This window comes from Culex pipiens, chromosome 3, assembly GCF_016801865.2.
Source record: "Culex pipiens pallens isolate TS chromosome 3, TS_CPP_V2, whole genome shotgun sequence".
Classification (NCBI taxonomy): Eukaryota; Metazoa; Arthropoda; class Insecta; order Diptera; family Culicidae; genus Culex; species Culex pipiens.
In genome coordinates, this window is record NC_068939.1 from 41,639,170 (window position 1) to 41,661,039 (window position 21,870).

The 21,870-nt window shown below is 38.8% G+C and overlaps 2 protein-coding genes across 7 annotated transcripts in view; one reads left to right on the plus strand and one right to left on the minus strand.

The window, feature by feature from the left end:
• Positions 1 to 21,870, minus strand: part of LOC120412402 (uncharacterized) — a 446,365-nt gene that overhangs the window by 146,661 nt on the left and 277,834 nt on the right. The gene's annotated exons all lie outside the window — the stretch shown is intronic.
• On the plus strand, positions 807 to 9,753 carry LOC120412404 (phospholipid-transporting ATPase ABCA3-like). 3 transcript variants are annotated; one of them, XM_039572867.2, is made up of 5 exons: positions 807 to 996; positions 4,387 to 5,301; positions 5,362 to 7,198; positions 7,258 to 9,469; positions 9,529 to 9,753. In XM_039572867.2, exons 2-5 carry the CDS (start codon positions 4,624 to 4,626, stop codon positions 9,707 to 9,709), a joined length of 4,908 nt encoding a protein of 1,635 aa, XP_039428801.1. In that variant the 5' UTR covers positions 807 to 996; positions 4,387 to 4,623; the 3' UTR covers positions 9,710 to 9,753. The 3 variants fall into 3 exon arrangements, with proteins under 3 accessions (XP_039428801.1, XP_039428800.1, XP_052565260.1); XM_039572866.2 differs by having other exon boundaries at positions 4,512 to 5,301; XM_052709300.1 differs by having other exon boundaries at positions 4,596 to 5,301.

The following is a 21,870-nucleotide window of genomic DNA, read 5'->3' on the forward strand; positions in this document are numbered from 1 at the left end:
TGAGGGGGAATCTTTATAAAACTTAAGAATGTACTCACAATAATTTAGAGTTTGATTTATGTAGTTACCTGTAATGAAAAGAAAAGAAAAATAAGATTATTTGGTCTTTTTGGATAACTTTGTGTAGAAGTAGTTGTTAGAGTCGGAATCGAAGTCAGTGGAGTCGAGTATTTTTTAAGAGATAGAATTGGAGTCGAAGTCACCTGATTTCAAGAAGCTGGAATCGGAGTCAAAGTCGCTGATTCTACAAAGTCAGAGTTGGAGTCACATCAATGTTAACCGACTTCGCAGCCCTGACAATGTCAAACCCAACACATGCATTAAAAAGCAGATATAATATGAGGCTAGCACCATAGCCGAGCAATTATATATAATCGATACGAAGTCTAGTGTGGGTGTCTAGGCGATACTTAGTCAGGTCCTTCGCACCGGTATCATAATTTTTAATGCATGAGATTTTCTTTCAATGTCAGTAAAAATCAATCAAATCAATAGATGCTAATGTTTTAATTGCCTCCTAGCGTTTGCCATAATGGCGTATGCCATAAAACCATTGAGTTGTCACAAACGTTTACAAAAGTGACAGCATTTTTTATAGCTCGCCCACGCCCATGTGGCAACCTCGAGTGAACTCCATTGTCAACGGCCACCCATATCGCAGATCGATAGTCGACCTCTCCAAAAATTACCCATTTGTTTACTACAATCGAAAAAATTGCGCACGATAACGATAACAATCTCGTCGGCGGCAACCACCACATACTCTCCAAAACTGGCCGACCGACCATGATTAGTATACTCGCCCCATTTAGTCTGTTACTGGCGTTCGTCGCGTTCTGATGGTCTCCGACCTCCAATTCTCACTCTGGCACGCAACACGTAACGTGGCAATTGGACCAAGAGACTGTCGGCTGGGTTTGTTTTGGTCCACTAATCGATACGGAAGTGGATCAGCTGTGGTTTTGAAGTCGGTTCCTCGACAGAAGTGAAGTTCTGGTTAGTAGTGCACTACCGAAAAACCGTTAAACTTGTAGTGGCAGGCAGGGCTGTGGAGTCGGAGTCGGAGTCGGAGCCGGAGTCGGTGGAGTCGGGTCTTTTTGGGAAGCCGGAGTCGGAGTCGGAGTCGGAGTCGTCAAAACTCGAACAGCTGGAGTCGGAGTCGGAGTCGGCTAAATTTTATTAGCTGGAGTCGGAGTCGGAATCAGAGCCGAAAATTTCTGATTACCCGGAGTTGGAGTCGGAGTCGGAGTTATCTTAAATTCAACAAAAATTAAGTTTATTTTTTTATTTTTTAGTATTTGCTATGATTTCAAGTTGCATGCGCTGCGTTGCCATTTTTTATTTTTTTCAGAGATCACTAAATGATAACCTGTTAATCAGCTCTTACCCAAGTATGTAGTATCATCATAACTCAAAAAAATAAAAACGATATTGGTTTTGTAGTCAGGAATATTTCATTGATTTTTGACTGCATCCTTTTGCCGATATTTATGTACCCTTTAAATTCAAATTTGACCAAATTTAATCTAGTTCTTTCTGAAAAAAGTACACACACAGTCATCTTATACCCCGAGAGCGAATGTCTTGGTGGTTTTAAGTAAATCAATGTTCAGGAAAAATGTTACGAGGTACATCAAAAGATATAAAATAATAATCACTATTTATGGAAATCGAAAAAAAAAAACACTGACAGGATAACTCTTCCAACAAATATTCAACGATTATAAGAATCTATTACCGTAAAACGGGGTGACTTTGATAGCCGGGGTGACTTTGATAGGTTTGCGATTTTTCCGCAAAATGAAGAGTACAATTAAAATACGTACGGAATGGTTTAGAATCATACTGACCGTGGTAGAGAAGTGTTCAAAGTACCTCAAGAAGAACTTTTCATAAAATTTTGAAAAGTTTAAAAAGTTAGTTAACTATAGTTAAGAAATTGTTAATGAAAGTCATAATTTTAAACTTCTCAAAGTGTCTTGATTTTCTCAATGAACATGATTTTTAATCGGAAAACGGAATGCATTTTCGGATTCTTTGGACAATTTTCCACTAGGAGAAGGTTAAAAAAGTTTGTAAATAATAAATAATATGTGTTTTGAAACACAATTTAAAAAAAAATCTCCAAATTAAAAGGCAATTTCAGTTGAACAAATTTCATGTAAAATGTGAAAACTTGTGATTCGTGCTTCGAATTCAGTATAAAATGCAATATAAATCGATAATTTTACAAACAAAACTAGTTTTAACAAATTTCAGGCAAAATTCCGACTTTTTAACAATTTTACCTAAAATTTATATGTATTTGCTAAAAAGCTTATACACTTAGCTAACTAAATATAAACATTGATTTTTTTTCTTAAAAACTATATCAACTACTTTAGTGATGGTACATTTAGCGTACAAATAAAGTTTGAACATCTTAAGTATGATTTTAACAAGAAAAACTATGACTATCAAAGTCACCCCGGAATTAAAACTAAGAAGTTTTAACGTAACTATTTTTCTAAACATCATTGAAAAAACTTTTTTTCCGATATAGTGCATGGACTTTGTGTGGTCTATCCCAGTACATGTTTTAAAAATAATAATCTTGAGAAAAACCTTACCTGTTGGAAAATATTCTAAAAACAAATCGAAATCCTATCAAAGTCACCCCGGTTTACGGTACTTGGAACTCAACTTGCGCATTTTGTTTATAACTTTGTAAAAAAAATTAAAAGTGTCTCGCTTTAAATGTTTCAAACTGACATCGAATATCAAAAAAAAAAAGTTGCAACTAATTTTGAAATCATCATTGAATATGTTAAAGATATCGATTATCTTAATGTTTATTATTTCTCTACTAAAATCTGAGAATGTTGATCCTTAGGCAAACTATTTTGATATTGTGAATACAAAGAGACGAGTTGTTCCTTTTAATTCCGCTATATATTTTTAATATCTTGACAGATACGTATTTCGTCTACTACTTGCAGACTTCATCAGTGTTCTGTTCTCGACTGAAGGTTCATCGCTGGTGTATCCGTATTTGTAGTTACTGTAGGTACTACCTCCTCGTTCTTCTTTTGTGCCTGTATAGGTAACAGCTTAAACAGCCACGTTGAGCCGTTACCTGAATCCTTGTTGAGTAAACGTTTGTTGCCTGCCTTGAAGATTTCCAACAAACGTTTACTCAACAAGGATTCAGGTAACGGCTCAACGTGGCTGTTTAAGCTGTTACCTATACAGGCACAAAAGAAGAACGAGGAGGTAGTACCTACAGTAACTACAAATACGGATACACCAGCGATGAACCTTCAGTCGAGAACAGAACACTGATGAAGTCTGCAAGTAGTAGACGAAATACGTATCTGTCAAGATATTAAAAATATATAGCGGAATTAAAAGGAACAACTCGTCTCTTTGTATTCACAGTAATGCATTCTGCTAAAACGCTCAACCAAACCACAATTTTGATATTGTTGCAAATTATCGTTGAACAAATCCCAAGATTTCAGGATGGGATAGGATTTCAAGATAAAAAAATATCCGTGACCTAAAAAATATTTAACCTGTGGATTTTTGTTTTTATCCAATTCCAAGTTTTTTCATATATTTTCATGGAGGCGCACGACCATTCATGAAGCTTTGTTTCAGGTGAAGATGCAAGAAGTATCGCGAGCCTCCTTTTGAATATATAAAAAAAATGAAAATTGAAATAAATCCAAAATTCCGAGGTAAAATATTTTCTAGGTCACGGATATTTGAAAAGGACCCCTTAAGCGTCCTTACCACGAAGATTTTTTAGATACATTGATTTGTAATAATAAACGTCTTCAGCCTTGGCGTGATGTCCATGTACGTCTTAAAAATATCAATGGAGCTTTAAAACATAGTTTCGTTTTAAATTGTTATTTAAAAAAATAAGGTGACTATGATAGTAACTGTGCTTCTTATAAATGTCTTTTAATGATCATTAAAAAAATAACAATTTAATAATTTAGCTTTTAACAATTTAATGAAAATTTGAGGTTAAGTAAATAGATCCAAATTTACTTAAAAACTGTTCTTCTGAAAATGCCTTCAAAACTGGCGTGTTTTATTTCTGTTTCAATAATGTCAAAAACTTGTATAACTTAAAACTTTTTTCCGGTTTTTTCCACTTGAAGAGTTTTTTAATAATCCTATTTATCAATGTTTTCGAAATAATTGTATAACTTTTGAAATATTTAAAAATATGTGGTGTCGGAGTCGGAGTCAGAGCCAACCATTTTTTTAAATCTGGAGTCGGAGTTGGAGTCGGCTAGAGTTGGTGGGCCGGAGTTGGAGTCGGAGTCAGTTGGATCTGAAAGCCGGAGCCGGAGTCGGAGTCGGAGTCGCTTGAAATATGACCCGACTCCGCAGCCCTGGTGGCAGGTCAGTGATTCAGCAAAAAAAAAAGTTCAGGTGTGACTCAAGTGACTGTTATCAATCAGTCAGTCAAGCAATCGTGCTCGATGAATCATTCATGACGCACTTGTTGTGAGTAGGAGCTGTTGTAGCCGTTGACTGTTCAACGTTATATGGAGTAATCAACGATTGTATTTTGGATTATTGCTTGCAATTACGGATAGAGTGATATCGATTTTGGGCACCGTAACGATGACTAACAGTTGGGACAAGTTCAGTCTTCTACTGTGGAAGAACTGGACCATCCAGAAGCGCCACTACATTCAGACGCTGTTTGAAATTCTTATACCGGCGCTATGCTGTTCTATGTTGATACTGGTACGAGGCTTGGTAGACCCGGAGCAAGTCGCAGAGCCAACGATCTTCGCGCCGATGCCGGCAAATACCTTTCCTGGAATGCCGATAGTCTTAACACCATCAATCCCGAGAGTCGCGTACTCTCCGAAGAACCCAATTTTGGACGCCTTAGTGACGGATGCTCTCGAGAACCACATGATCAGTTCCTTCACCAACTTCACCCACGAAGGATACGCGAACGCCTTTCAGCTACAAGCTCTTCTAGTTCAGAAAAACTACTTTGTGGGAATCGAATTTAACGACGATTTGGCAAACATTACGGAACTTCCAGAGAAGATCGAGTTTGCCCTAAGATTTCCTGGTGAATCCCGTACAAACTCTTGGCTCTTTGCGAATTGGCGTACGTATTTGCTGGTGGTTCCGTTTTCACCGGGTGCTCGTAATCCGAACCTTACCGATGGAGGAACTCCCAACTATTACTACGAAGGATTTGTGACGTTCCAGGCCGCACTGTCTAGTGCGATCGTGACCGCACGGAATCCACAGTTTCAAAGCAAGCAAATGGCGTTGAGGGTAGGTAAAAATAACCATTGAACTCCGACTCAATTACCCAACGACTTTCATCCATTCTAGCGCATCCCGTATCCCCCTTACTACGCTGACAAACTCCTCCCGGCGATGGAGCAGCTGCTTCCGTTGATCATCCTGATCGCCTTCTTCTACACCTGTATCAACACCGTCAAGTACATCACGATCGAGAAGGAACGCCAGCTGAAGGAAGCGATGAAGATCATGGGTCTGCCAAACTGGCTTCACTGGACCGCATGGTTCGTGCGTTGCCTAGCATTACTGCTGGTCACCATAACGCTGGTGACGGTCCTCATGACCGTAAGTCTCACCACCAACACCAACCTTGCCGTGTTGGAGTACGTGGACTGGTCGGTTTGGTGGGTGTTCCTGCTGGCGTTTGCGATCGCAACCATCTGCTTCTGCTTCATGATGAGCGTGTTCTTCAACAAAGCAAACACGGCGGCTGGGATCGCTGGGTTGATGTGGTTCCTGATGATGATGCCGTACAACATTACTGTGAGGGAGTACGATAGTATGGATACCGGCTCGAAGATCGCCCTCTGTCTGCTGTCTAACACGGCAATGTCATACGGAGTAATGAACGTGATCCGACTTGAGGGCAATCAGGTGGGTCTGCAATGGTCCAACCTGTTTACACCGTCCACTATGGACGACGGACTAAGCGTAGGGGTAGTGATCATAATGTTACTGGTAGATGCCGTGATCTACCTGTTGATCGCACTGTACTTTGAACAAATCATGCCCGGCGAGTTTGGAGTGGCCAAGCCGTGGAATTTCCTGTTTACTAAAGAGTTTTGGATCCGTAACAAGGTGGGGGATGACTATCGAAACATGACCGTAAAGCCGGTTGATCAGAAAACCATTGAACCAGATCCTCCGATTCAACGCGCCGGAGTTCGGATCATCAACCTGCGCAAGGTTTACAAAAAGAAGGTAGCCGTTGAAGGGTTAGATCTCAACATGTACGAAGGTCAAATCACAGTACTACTAGGTCACAACGGCGCTGGGAAGACTACGACCATGTCCATGCTGACGGGGATGTTCTCACCGACCGCGGGAACGGCATTCGTCAACAATCACGACATCCGAACGGATATTGAAGGTGTTCGCCGGTCGTTGGGTTTGTGCCCGCAGCATAACGTCCTGTTCAACGAGCTGACCGTTGCGGAACACATTCGGTTCTTTTCCCGGCTGAAGGGTGTCGCAAACGGTGACGTTCCAGCGGAGATCGACAAGTACGTCAACTTGCTTGAGCTTACGGACAAGGCAAACGCTCAGTCACGAACTTTGTCCGGAGGAATGAAGAGGAAGCTCGCCGTTGGGATGGCACTATGCGGTGGATCCAAGGTTGTTCTGCTGGATGAACCGACCTCTGGGATGGACCCTTCGGCGAGAAGAGCACTGTGGGATCTGCTACAGAAGGAAAAGTCCGGTCGAACTGTTCTACTGTCGACGCACTTTATGGACGAAGCTGACGTTCTTGGAGATCGCATTGCGATTCTCGCGGAAGGTTCCTTGAAGGCCGTTGGGACTCCATTCTTCCTGAAGAAGGCGTTCGGAGCTGGATATCGGTTGATCTGTGTCAAAGAGCCGCACTGTGACAAAGATCGCCTGCTAGGGATTCTACGGAAATACATTCCGGATGTGACGGTCGAAACGGATATCGGGACGGAGTTGTCTCTTGTGCTGCGAGAGGAATACATTGCGGAGTTCCAACCGATGTTAGAGCAGCTGGAAGGAGAGATGGCACTGTGCGGCGTGTCCAGCTATGGGATTTCGTTAACAACCATGGAAGAGGTGTTTTTAAGATCGGGCAGTGACTCTTTTGTCAATGGTCCCGAGCGAATACAAGAGTCATTAACAGCGGCATCAGGCGAATGTAAGTGTATGAGTCTGGAAAATTATAATATAAATTCTAACATTATTTCACTTTAACAGATGCCCTGGACAGTATGCGACTTCTTAGTGGACATCAACTTCTATTGAACCAAATCAAAGCCCAGTTCATGAAAAAGCTCCTAATAACAATTCGTAGTCTTATTACGCTATCAATGCAAATCCTAATACCGGTAGTGTTTGTCATCATGACCTACATCATAATATTAAACTCCAACGCGAATCGTGATCTACCACCTCTAGAGATCAAGCTCGATTCCTACTCCCAGTCCGTTACCGTGCTGGAAGACCGATCCGCAGATATGCCGGTAGTACAAGCCTACAAAAATCTTGTAACCGCGCCAGGTCCAAACCACCAGCTCCTAACCACCGACGAAGACATGATCGACTTCATCCTGCAAAAATCCACCGAATCGATCGCCACCGTCAACACCCACTACTGGGTAGCGGCCTCCATCAACGAGACCAGCTCGACGGCCTGGTTCAACAACAAAGCCTACCACTCGGCACCACTGGCCCTCAATCTGCTCTTCAACGCGTTCCTCAAAACGAGCTGCCCAAGCTGTGAGATTCGAGTTACAAACAAGCCGCTGCCGTTCCGCCTGGAGACACGCTTCGGCCAGCTGGACACCGGCGCCAACTCGGGCTTCCAGCTGGCGTTCAACACCGGCTTTGCAATGGCTTTTGTCGGGGCGTTGTACATCATGTTTTACATCAGGGAACGGACTACGCGAGCGAAGCTGTTGCAGATGGTTAGTGGAGTGAACGTGGCGTTGTTTTGGGCGGTTTCCTTTGTATGGGACTATTTGGTGTTTTTGGTGGTTTGTGGGTTTTATTTGGGAACGGTAGCGGCTATTCAGCAGGACGGGTGGTCCACGGCGGAGCAGTTGGTTAAGGTGTTTTTGGTGCTGGTGCTGTTTGGCTTTGCGGTGATCCCTACGACGTATCTGTTTTCGTATTTGTTCGACGTACCGGCTACCGGATTCGTGAAGATGATCCTGTTCAATGTGCTTTCGGGTACGGTGTTCTTTACGGCGGTTACGCTGCTCAAGTTTGAAGGGATCGATTTGAAGGACGTAGCGAATACTCTGGAGTGGGTGTTCATGTTCTTTCCGAACTTTGTGCTGAGCCACAGCTTGAACAATTTGAACAGGGTTGCCAGTACGGAGGCCCTTTGTGATCGTCAGTGCGAGCTGATTCCGTTTTGTACCAGAGAGCTGATGTGTTCGCTGCTGCCGCAGTGTTGTGACCAGGAGGTGTTTACGTTTGAAGAAGGTGGGATCAACAGGAACTTGTTGTTTTTGGTGGGGATTGGAGTTTGCGCGTTTACGCTTATCATGCTGATCGAGTACAGGGTGTTCAAGGCGCTGTTTGATAGACGTATGGGCGGTCAGATTTTGGGGGTTGATTCCGAGCAGGATTCAGATGTACTGGAGGAAAAAAGGAGAATCGAAGTGATGTGTCCAGCAGAGATCAACAGCTATAATCTTGTCTTGAAGAATGTCTCCAAGTACTACAAAAAGTTCTGCGCCGTCAACGACCTCTCTGTAGGAATCACTCATTCGGAGTGCTTCGGATTGCTTGGAATAAACGGTGCTGGGAAGACGTCCACGTTCAAGATGATGACAGGTGACGAGAACATCTCCGCCGGTCAAGCTTGGGTCAGCGGAATCAGCTTGCTTAACAACATGACACAAGTCCATCGACAGATTGGCTACTGCCCGCAGTTTGATGCCCTGCTGGATGATCTCACCGGAAGGGAGACACTTCGGATGTTCGCCCGCTTCCGTGGAGTTCAGGAAGCCGAACTTAACGGTGTAGCGTTGACGCTGGCCGAAGAGCTGAACTTTAGCAAGCACATCGACAAGCGAATCAAAGCGTACAGTGGAGGTAACAAGCGCAAGCTCAGTACGGCTCTTGCTCTACTTGGAAATCCGTCGGTAGTATATCTGGACGAACCGACCACCGGAATGGATCCCGGTGCGAAGCGCCAGTTCTGGAACATGATGTGCAAGGTGCGCGAGTCCGGCAAAGCGATCGTGTTGACTTCACACAGCATGGAGGAGTGTGAAGCGCTGTGCACCCGGCTGGCGATCATGGTCAACGGCGAGTTCAAGTGTCTCGGATCGACGCAATACTTGAAGAACAAGTTCTCCGAGGGATTCCTGCTGACGGTGAAGGTCAAACGGGGGGACGGTCGGTCGGACGCGCTGAAGCAATTTGTTGAGGAGAAGTTTACCGGAGCAGTTTTAAAGTGAGAGGTGTTAATGTTGCAATCTTGAACAGTAATTAATTGTTGTTATCTTCTTGCAGAGAGGAATACCTGGACTCGCTGAGCTTCCACATTCCCCGGACGGACCAGCGCTGGTCGGCCATGTTTGGGCTGATGGAGTCCTCAAGGGAGCGGCTCGGCATCGAGGACTACGCCCTAGGTCAAACCTCGCTGGAGCAAGTGTTCCTCTACTTTACCAAGTATCAAAGAGAAAGTGAATAATGTAATAAAGGCTGCATACAGAGAAGGGTGATTTTATCGGAAAATTGATCTCTGGTCTTGGGGGGTGGGTGCGTTTTCTTTGATCAGCTTTTGGTTCTGAACAGAAGAGTGTGTTTAAGATGATGCTGGCGATTAGGTTCGCTTGCATACACATTCCTTTGTTGGGAGGTTTGTTGTGAGTGTGCAGATTATCTTCCAGTCTAGTACTCTTTTTACTCTTTCTGCAGATATTGATGACATTGTAGTTCCAACATTATTTCAGAAGTTATCATTTCAAGAAAACCTTCTATTGAAACGGAATTGAACAAAACGGGCATTCCAAGAAGTAATAATTTCATCAGTGTTGATCTAATTCATCACCTCTCCATAACTCCCTTTCAGCGCGCTCCCTAAATGGAGCAACTTTCCGGGACCCGTGTTCGACCACGCGTCTGCGTTATTCCCAGAACCGTACCGTAAACTTCCTGGTCTGAGGAGAAATGGTTCATATATAATTCCCGCCAATTTTGGTTCTGATCTGCGTCAACGTCGGCACGTGGGCAACAAAACTCAACCGTTGCCGCACGTCGAGGCCAATAAATTGAGAGGTCCGATGGACTGTTGGCGTTGGCAGGTCTCGCCGCAGGTCACGGAATGTGTAGTTCCGTAAGGTTGGTAGTAAGCTGTTAAACACGGAAAGACGTCCCACAAATGGTTCCAACCTTCGAATCTAGGACCTTGCTGCTACCTGGCATGCCAAAACGCTGGCGCGGAGCTTCGGGTGTTCAATTTGTGCTTTATGGCGCGTAAACTTGCTCACGACGTAAGGTCTCCGGCCATGGGTTGGCATCGAATTGATGGCTTTTGGGGGCCCTCGGGCGTGTGGGCGTGTGGGGCGCGACTACGACGTGTGTTGTTGGATAACTATATAACGGCCAACATGTGTTTGTGCGTGTGCGGAATCGTTTTTTTTGGGTCCAGGTTCGTGCCAGATATGGACGACAAAGTTGAGATAATATCTCCGCGTGCCGGGTACAAACTATCGTGCGGTCCAACTCCTTCGGGGTGAATTTGGTGTTGTGTTTTGGACACAAGTTTTTGGAAGTGCAATCGAGATTTGGTGGTGGCGTTTATGATGGACTATTAGTGCGGTCCGAGGACGGCGATCACACTTCCGAGATCGTTTTGTTCGCTGGATTTGTGCTTGGGAAGGCCGGTTTTTGGAATGTGGGTCATTTTTTCATCTTATCAGATGATATAATCAATTTATTTTGCTGTAAAAAATGTGATTTAATCACGATACTGTTTTACAGCTTTATTAGTGGTCCAAAGCAAACTAAATATATAGATTGCCTGTTTTACTGAGCCATGATTGATAGTTAAACGTTTATTTGCAACAAACAGCAACAAAATTACCAAAACTGAAATGAACTTTCCAACATTTCTGGAGTTTTTTTTGAAAAGGACCAATAAACCAAATTTTCAGTTTTTGCTTTGCCTGACTCAAGGCGGTTCTAAAAACACCCAAAAAGCAAAAAACTGGAAATTTGGTTTATTGGACCTTTTCAAAAAAAAAAAACTCCAGATTTGTTTAAATCTTTCTCTTCCAATACCTGCAAACTTCTATCAACATTACATCTGCTCACTGCATTTTCTCCAATTCGCTCGACCGCTAACCATGACACCAACTGCCAAAAGACCAAATTTGGCATCCTATTGCTACCCCTCTCTAGCCCCGCAATTAGCAACTCCGTCGACGTGCTCATCAATGAGCAACAATCGCCAAAGCGGGTTGCTCTACGGCCAATCTGTTCCGCAAACACGCGTAACTAGCATCGGAGGGGCTCTTCTGGCAGCAAAGAAGCCATTGAGTGCATCCACCACCACATTACACTGCCAATTTTGGGCCTCGGAAGGCAAACCAGTTCTGCGGGCCCAGCTGCCATGCCGTACCGTCCGCGCCAGAAACGGTTAGACCTCGTTATAGATAGACCCGGCTCGGCCCGATGGTACAGGTGATCATCGAGTCTCTCGTTAAGCGTAACCGCTGATGCTGATGCTAGCAGTGCAACCATCATCTATCCATTCATCCGTCGACGACGCTGTGGAAATCGATTTCGATCGGCCAAGTTTCAGATGTTGGTCGCGTGTGTTACATCAAAAAAGCGAATGCATGAGGCGAACGGAGCCCAAAATTGTAGGTTTTCAACTCTGCGACACTGTGCGAGATTTAGTAAAAAGTTATAATTTAGAAGTATTCTTTAATCAAGCACTGATGTTTATTTTTCTTAACTAATATTTTCTTTGGTACATTGTTTGCTATGAGTGAATTTATGAATAAAAATATTTTTTATTCAAACAAATGAATAGTCAGAGAAAAATATTTTTTTCGAACCATCAACTCTATCGACATGTCTGGATTACAGTCTGAATTACAGACAGCAATTTTGATTGCACTTTCATTCTCCAAATTTGGAAATTATTGTGTCAATTTTGTTATAGAGCAATTCCAGCTCAAATCAGGAATTTCTCAGATACTTTTGTACCCGACTCTCTCCGATTTCAATGAAACTTTGTAGACATGTTACCCTTGGCCTTTATAAGCCATTTTTGTGTATATGGAGCCAATTGTACTCGAAAATAACATTTGAGAAGGGCGTGAGGTATTTAAAAAAAAATTGTAATTTAAAAATCACGGTGCACTTTATGAAGAGTTGGGTGGTGACGCGCGGTCAATTATGTGGTATTGTGTGTTAAAAGAAAAGAATTTTATTTCGTGTTTCATCCTGATTGGCTTGCTCAAGTCCTTCCTACATCATCGTTGATCGGGAGGCACGATGTCGTGTGAATTGCTGCATTAAAATAAGTTTAAGTATTACTGTAAATGACTGTAAAAAAGTCCTTTCTATATCATCAATGTCGTCTGGGTAATCGTGATGAAAAATTACATTTTTTCAGTATTTAAATACCTGTGCGCGAGTGTTTTGGTGTGCTAATTAGAAAGACCTTCCCATAGCATCGTTGCTCGGAAGGCTCGCCGACGGGTCTGTTATGAAAGTCCTCCCCATAGCATCGTAGCTCGGGAGGCATCGAAAACCCAATACCTTATCCTACTTACTCAAAAAAAAAAAATTAATCACTCGATGCTTGAAGGAGATGCTGTGGATTCAACGGTCTCAAGCGGTATCAACAAGTATATAGCGAAAAACTATGTGCATTCCTCCCTTTTGTTGAACTGCAGGCTTCTTGGGAGGGCGCCGGTATTGACTAATAAAGTCGGGGTCTTCAGGGGTTAAACAGTGAACGGATGGTTGGCTCCCACTGATCATTTTTGATTCATTGTTTAACTTCAGCTGATCTGTCAATAACGGAGTAGCAGCTCATTGGCAGTCAACCATGCTCATGCTCATGCTCAAAATCACGGTGCACTTTATGAAAATTTCACTTAAGTACTTTTCATTTTTCCTGTTTTTAAACTTTTGCATTGCAATATCTCAGCAACTAAGGGTCGTATCAACAAAATTCAAAAAGGCAAAATATTGAGAATTTTCTCAGCTTTTCAAAAATATTTGTTTCAAAAGTTGGCAAACATGTGCACTAATTTTAAAAAAATGAAAAACTTCGACTATTTTCAAAAAAGTCACCTAAAAATGGATTTAACTTGAAAACGGTGCACTTTATCAAAATTTCACTAGAGTACTTTTTGATTGCAAATTTGATTTTACATCGAAAAATGAAGTTGAAAAATTTTTGCGACCAATTTTTCGATTTTTTGAAAAAAATCAGTATTGATTCAAAAATTCATAACTCGCTCAAAAATTTTTTGCACAACCTGGAAATTTCTAAAAAGTTGGCATTTGATGTCCTCTAAAAAATATAAAAAAAAAAAATAAAAATTGTGTTTTTTTGCAAATCAAGTTTTAGTGACAAAAAGTTAAATAAAAATCACCAAAAATTTTTTTTATCGTGTATCATTTTTTTTCAGTGTAGTCCATATCCATACCTACAACTTTGCCGAAGACACCAAATCGATCAAAAAATTCCTTCAAAAGATACAGATTTTTGAATTTTCATACATCATTTTTGTATGGCCAGCTGCCAAATTTGTATGGAAAATTATATGGACAAAACAAATGATGCAAAATGGCTTCTTTGGGCATACCGAAGGCACCAAAAAAGTTTCAGTCGGATTAAAAAATACAATAAAATCGAATGACCGAAATCTGAGAGAACTGCTCTAAATTATTCATACTGTATATGAAGATCGACGACAAATATACTTAAAAAAAAAACAAAATGAGTTAAGAAATCGAGATGCAAAATTATATTTTTTTTATAAACTTCAATATTAAAAAAATAAAAATAAAAATAACGAATTGAAAATCGAATCCAATCTATATTTTCCAAAAAAAATGTGTGTGATTTCAAACCTTTTACATTTTTTTATATAAAATCTGGAGCAACATTTGAAAAGGGCACATAAGCATTTTTATAGCAGGAACTAATTTGCAAATTCCGAGACAACAGGTAACTGTATAGCTGGGGAGGTCAGCTTTGGTTTAACATCTTGAAATTTGTGAAAAAGTTAAAGCTAGCCTTAGAATTAGCAAAATAGTTCAATCTGCCAAAATGCTTATCCGCCCTTTTCTCGTGTTGCTCCATAAATATTTAATTTTTGGTTGAAAAATGACATCGTTTCCATAAATTTTTTGATTGCCAAACAACGCCATGTAAAAAAAATATTTTTTTTATTGTTGTGATGAGAAAATTAAACATTACATGATTCAAAATAAAAATAAATCAGACCTACTGAAAAATTTTAAAGTTATCTCAACATTTCCTTAAAAAAAATCAAGATTCACATATGAATCTTATTTGGAATACTAGTTGACAAATCTGATGTCTTTTCAACATTAACCAAATATTATTTTCTTTAGAGAAACAAGATCAGGGCCAAAAGGTTGGTCACCCCTGGCTTAGATACTGTACGTACTATTTGAATTATTTATTGATACGGATAAAAAGCTGTGTGCTGAATGATGGTTCGTAAAACGGCCTCAATTTTGAACTGTCAAAGTGGAACCAATTTACTGTTCGACAAAAGTAGAGAGCATTGTTATCGATCATTAAATTTTGTTTTTTTAAGGATGAAAAATGTGTGATTTTTGAGAAATTCGTTGAACCAGTAAGAGCTGCAGGATTCCAAAATCAGCCAGGAAATTTATACACGACATCACAGAATAACACTCTCGCCGCTGTTATTCGTCACCCGTAAGATAGAAAAATCTCTTCAAACCGATCGAAACTTGAAAACATACACAATTTTTGGCAAAAAATGACAAAACTAGACAATATAAAACACATGCTACTGATTATAAAACAGCTCATTTGCCAGTAAGAAATAAGTCATGCTTGAGCTTGAACAGCCTCCTACTTTGTATATGTAAACATAGTGGGATCATTCGAAAATCACGTTACGTATTATCTCTATTCATCACCCAGATAAAAAGCAAAATTTCCTACCAAACGGGGAGGACACAAGTACAAAATAGATGAATCTACAGAGGTTACAGATATTTTTTCAAAACAAATATTTGAAAATCAAAATTATTTTATCCATAAAATACGGTTTGTAATTAATCCTTAGTTTCCAACTTGAAAAAATGCTGACATAATAATCAAATTATTAAAAAAAAACTAGCACGAAACAACTTTAAGTTCCCCTAGATGATCCCAATATTCAGCTGAAGATGGCTTACAGTAACTACCACATCGAATTGAGCTGTGCGTGGTCAAGATTCATCTCGGGCGGGTTAATGATGGCTGCTGGCCATGGTCAGTCGTTGGTGTAGGACCATTTATCGGTCCCCGAGAAGCGGACCAAACGGGACACGCAACAGTCCATCAGACTATTTATGGAAGGTTGCTGCTGCTACTTGATGGTTTCTTTTCCCATAAGGCACGAACAGAAACATCTCGTCGAACTAAACGACCAGATGGCTGCTGACACTGATCTTGTGAATAAGAACGATTATACGAAAATTTCCAGGTGATTGAAGATGATGGGGAAAATGTGAGAATGAGGTGATCTAAAAACCTCATGTTTCAAATTCTCTGTCTGCTTGAAAAGCTTTTCAAAAGTCTCTAACCAGCAAACCACCATCAACCAGTCAACTAAAAATTGAAGCACTACACGACGTGTTCGCTCAATTAATAAACAAAAATTTCAACGCGTGTGCGAGTCCAACCACCGACCATGTTTAATTGCTGGTTCACCGCAGAAACCACAAATTACACCGGATCATGGACGGCAAAACCAGTTTCGAGCGCTGCTCTGGGTCTCCGGCGCAAGGTCCACCAACGCCACATCTCTCCGGCGAGCCCGCAGAATTATGCTCCATGTTATTACAAATTCGGAGAAAAAAGGCTACATCGGCCGGGGGCTGGTTGAGCATCAGACTCAAATAGGAGAGGCTGGGGCGATGTTCCAAAGCCCATGCCAAATCACTACAGTTTACCCAATCTCCCCTCAAAAAAAATTAAGCAGTCTGGGGTCACGCTACATTATGCCAACCTCCTCTATAGTATGCAAAACTGTTCAGCGCCATCATCGGCAGTGTCAATTATTATTACATACACATGGTTCAGCTACCGACCTTCGACTTCCATTAGGTGAGGGGGTCTCCGAAATTAAATTAAGAGCCCTACGGAACATAACGATGATCCAATTTGGAGGTTTGTTTTGCTTGGTCGAGGAGAGGAAAAGCTTTTATGCCATATTTTCCATTTAATGAGAGGAAAAAGCTTCAAGATTTAAGCTTTATTACATAAGCCGTCATAGTGCGTCCATCCCGGGAATTCCCGGGACAAAAATCCCGGGATTTTTCCAAAACCGGGAATTCTCAAATCCCGGGATTTTTTATAATTTGTCCCGGGAATTCCCGAAATTGAAAAAAAAAATCAATTTTTGGACCGGAAATACATTTTTTGGTGGAAATACATTAATAGTTGAATACATAATAATCGATAAGAATTTAAAAGCATTAAAATTTGTATTCAGCATATATCAGCAATAATTTGGCATATTAGTGAAAATTGTTAAATTTGAGCTTACAGATTCACAAAATTCCTAGTGTTTTAAATATTTTTTATTTATCTCACTTTATTTTTTAAAGACTGGTTATTACATTTATAAATATTAATAATTTTAAAAATTGGAAAATATATTTAACTATTCAGACTTAAGTCCTGGTTTTCCCAGTTGGCCAAAGCAGAATAAAAAAACAAAAAATATATTTTTAATTTGTTTTGAGAGGTTACATGCATGTAGAAAATGCACGAAAAAATCAACTTGAAAGATGATCACTCCTGAAAGTTTCATGAAGATATTTCATTATTAAACTGAGTAAGACGATTTAAGCACAAAATTTTGCCATGCGCAAAGCAAACTGTCAAACTTTGTGAACATTTTTTTCTCAAGATAGGATGGACCAAATTGGCTGAAATTAGGGAGAAGACTCACAAGGCCTCCCGTGTGCATGACGATGCCCGATTTATGAATTTTGCATATTTGAAAAATGCAAGAATCAAAAGCTCTCTAGCTTTTATATGAAAAACATAAAAATATTTTTATCTTATTTAAAAATAAACTTTTTTGAATATCGGCCTTCGTCAGGCACCGGAACCAGTTTAACGAGTGTTAACCAAAATTATGAGCCGATTTGGTCAAAGCAGTGTTGAGATATCGTGGCAACCATTTTTTTAAACTTCCAACTTCAAATTGTTATATCTCGGCAATGGTACAACCAAAAGTTTTCAAATTTATGTTGTTGATAGATGAAAATATATATTTTAATGTCTTGAAAATAGATTTGAAAAAGTTCAAATGTGTTCTCATACAAACCTCTGACATTTATGTCGATTTACATTTATGTAACCCCTTAAGCTATTTAAAAGCTATCGTCTATGTTTAGATAGAAGTGTAGATTATCACCAATTAATATAATTGAGCTAATTATATGATTTTAAGCTTGACAACATAACAAATATATGAAAAATATAGATTTTATGAATGTTTAAAAAAATCCCGGGATCCCGGGAATTCCCGGGATTTCAAAAATATTTTTCCCGTTTCCCGGGAAATTCAAAACCCGGGAAAATTGGACGCCCTAAGCCGTCATAAGTCCTGTTTTTTTCTCCTTTAAAGGTAAATGGGAGGGAAATTGAGCGGAAAATGACGATCTAAAGTGCTTGGAATACTAAATAATTGATAAACAATATTTTTTTCCTTTGCGAGGGGACAACTGCACCACTACATAGTGCTGCATCAGGAATCTGGTGTGTAGGACGGAACAGCCGGCAGCTTGATTTCCTTGATGGCGCTCAATGTCTGATGGGACGGAGGTTGTCGGAGGCAAATGGTTGAGCAGAGAAAAATGTCAAGAATGTAAAAGTGTCTGAGAAAGACCTGGCTAGAGATGATCAAAAGGTTTTTTTTTTGTTTACTTATTTTATAAATGTTTTATAAATGTTGAAAAGTGTTAGTTTTCGAAACAACAGCTGAAAAGTTCAACTTTTCAGCACTCAAGCTGAAAAGTAGAACTTTTCAGCATTTATTTTGAAAAGTGTTGTTATTCGATTCTGTTATTTTTGGTACAGAAAAGTAGGCTATTTCGTCGTTCAAGAATGACAGGAAAAGTAAGTAGTTTCACGACGGAATTGCAAAATAGTAGTTTATGCAACAAGTTGCAAAAAGAGGATTTTTTCAGCACGAGTCGTACATTTATCTAACGAGGTTCACCGAGTTAGATAAATACGACGAGTGATGAAAAATCAAGTTTTGCAACGAGTTCCATACAACGTTTTTTGCAATTCTGAAAAACACCCTTTGGACAGAATTATAGGACAAATGTCCATGCATTGAGTCAATGAATCGTTCAAATCAAAAAAATGTTGAAAAGTATAACTTTTCCTAACAAGTGCTGAAAAGTTCAACTTTTCAGCATCCATTTCAGTGCTGAAAAGTAGAACTTTTCAGCATTTGTTTTGAAAAGGGTTACTATTCGATTCTGTTATTTTTGGTACAGAAAAGTAGGCTGTTTCGTCGTTCAAGAATGACAGGAAAAGTAAGTAGTTTCACGACGGAATTGCAAAAAAGTATTATTCAGTATCCTTTTGAGTGTTGAAAAGTTCATATTTTCAGCACTTTTATCAAAAAGTAATACTTTTCGATACTGTTTTGGAATTTGACACGTATCTTGACGGCATATACATACACTCAAGCGGTTAAAACGTAACACTGAAAGTATCGATTCTATGGTTTTTTACCGGAAATGTATGTAATGTTTTTTTATTTAAATATATTTAGAATTTTAAATATCTTTCATCGACCTTTTTTTTGCAAATTTTGCGCCTAACTTACTTGATATGGCCAGTGGCCAGCCAACTGAGCCTTGCGAACCGTTTTGGTATATTTTAATAGTATCTATTGCTGCATGTGAAACAATTTTAATAAAAATCAATTGCAATAAAATATTTTAAAATAAAAAACATTCCAAAATAAAAACGTCCAAAATTTTCTGAGCAAAAAATTAACTTTCATTCAATTAGAAATTTAGCCCATTTACAAAAAGACTGCTCTAAATTTTAAGATTTTGAGAAAGATGTTTGTTTGTTTTGCAAACATTTAGCTTGATTAATCCTGCAATTTTTCTCATTTTTTTGTAATTTTCAATGAATATTGAAACAAAATTTTCAAAACATTGTCTTTTCAAAAAACATAATTTCTCGATTTTGAAATAAAAAGTTTACACATTTAATGATTGCTTGGATAAAGAGATTAAGACCAAATTCATTTGGAACCCCGATCATACAGGACTTCAAGTTCAACGCGGGCTTCCAAATTACTGTGGGCTTAAGCTGTATTTAAAAAGTGTTACTGTAATATAAGATTGATTTTTTAATTTTTAGCTTTTTTTCTTTCTTTTAGTAGATAATTTTTGCTTTATCTTTATTTAGCAAAGCAGTCAGAGTTTAGAGGGTTACATACATGTAGATTATCACAAAAAAAAATCAAATTACAGACTTGACTTAAAAGAGAGAAAAAAACTATTTAAGTTTGAATTTTTTCCATGCATAAAGCGAACTGTCAAACTTTGTAAGCGTTTTTTTCTAATTACAGAGTGGGCAACTCTCTACGAAATCGACCGATTTCGACTATTTTTATTTTTTCTATTTTTTGATTTGTCTCAAACTTTGTGGGGTCCTTCCCAATGACCAAAGAAGCTTTTTTGTGTCATTGGTTCACCCATACAAGTCTCCATACAATTTTGGCTCATACAAAAATGGTACGTAAATATTCCAACAGCTGTAATTTTTGAGTTAATTTTCTGATCAATTTGGTGTCTTCGTCAAAGTTGTAGGAATTGTTGAGGACTATCGAGAAATTGAAAAGAGAGATGTGAGCCGGTAACATGGAGTTAAACTTTTGCAACTGTCATGGTAAACTTCACAGAAGCTTGACAGAAACTCAATTGAAAGTCGAAGCTAGATTGAGAAAAAAATAGGTACACGGAAATTTTTTTTACAGATTTACAAAACTCAATTTCCCAAAATACGTATTTTTTTGATTTTCGAGACTTTTTGATATGTTTTAGGCTGGATTTTCATGGCTTGTGCAACGACATCGAGAGCACGAGCATCGAACCAACTCGATGCTCGTGGCTTGCGTTACTTCATTTAGCTTAGACACAACCCCAAAATCGACTTTCCGGAATAGAGCTTTATGACGTTTCGCGTACACACACTAGCGCACCATTTGATTTTGCTGTCCGGACAAAATTTAACCTCAATCTTTTTCGTGTACGTACACGCAATACATGCGCACGTAGATTACTCTATAAGGAACACTTGCATGCAAGTTAACGAAGGATGGACAGATGACAGATTCAAACGTAAACAAAGCAGCATTGCGTGGCGATTGGAATTCCAGAACAACTTTTGAAATAAGCTGATGTTGTTCAATAAATCTTTTTCAAAAAGGCGCATGATTAGACTAGCGCATAATTTAATTAAATAAAACCTTTTGCCTCATGTTCGTTGCGAAAAATCATGCAAAAAAGATGAGAGATAATTGAGGTTTTGCAGCGCGACTGTGTTTCAAATGTAGGTGGCGCCAAAATGAGGTTACTTGCCAAAAATCGTATTTCTTTCTGCTGGATTGAAGAACAAAATTGCTTATTTCTCATGGTTCCCTGCATCAATCTTAATGAAACTGGTTGCAAAAGACGAGAACATTTTTTGGGCGCGCAGAAATATTTGACTTTTTCTAAAAAAAAACATGTTTTGGGACACTTAAAATTATTTTCCCCGTTTATATCAATGAAATAAACAGTTTTATAATTGATAACAGATGTGTTTACGTATATTCAACAATTTTTATTGATTTTTGACAGACTTTCTTACCAAATAGTCCAAATTACTATCTTTTTCTAAATTTACAGTTTACTCATAGAAAAATCAAACAAATATTGGAAAGTTGTACACCAAATTGTTGGAAATATTTTTTCTCATCCGAATCCGGCATAAGTTTAATAAAAATGTTGATTATGAAGGAAAAAACACATTTAAAAAAAAATCATAGGTTTACGCTATTTGTTCATTGGTGGCGACATGTGTCTTTTAGCTTAGCTGCAAATTCTCTATAGAGTGGACTAAAAATTGGAAAAATTTCAGGAATTTCAAAAAATTAAGTAATTTAACAAATTTTAGAAATTAAAAAAAAATAATTCAAGAAATATGAGAAATTAAAGAAATAATTTAGTGATTTAGAAAATTGAGGAAATTTAAGAAATTAAAAGAATTAAGAAATTTAAGGAATTAAAAGAATTAAAGAAATTTTAGAAATTTTTAAAAAATTAAGAAATTTTCGAAATTTTAGAAATTTTAGAAATTATAGAAATTATAGAAATTATAGAAATTATAGAAATTATAGAAATTATAGAAATTATAGAAATTTTAGAAATTTTAGAAATTTTAGAAATTTTAGAAATTTTAGAAATTTTAGAAATTTTAGAAATTTTAGAAATTTTAGAAATTTTAGAAATTTTAGAAATTTTAGAAATTTTAGAAATTTTAGAAATTTTAGAAATTTTAGAAATTTTAGAAATTTTAGAAATTTTAGA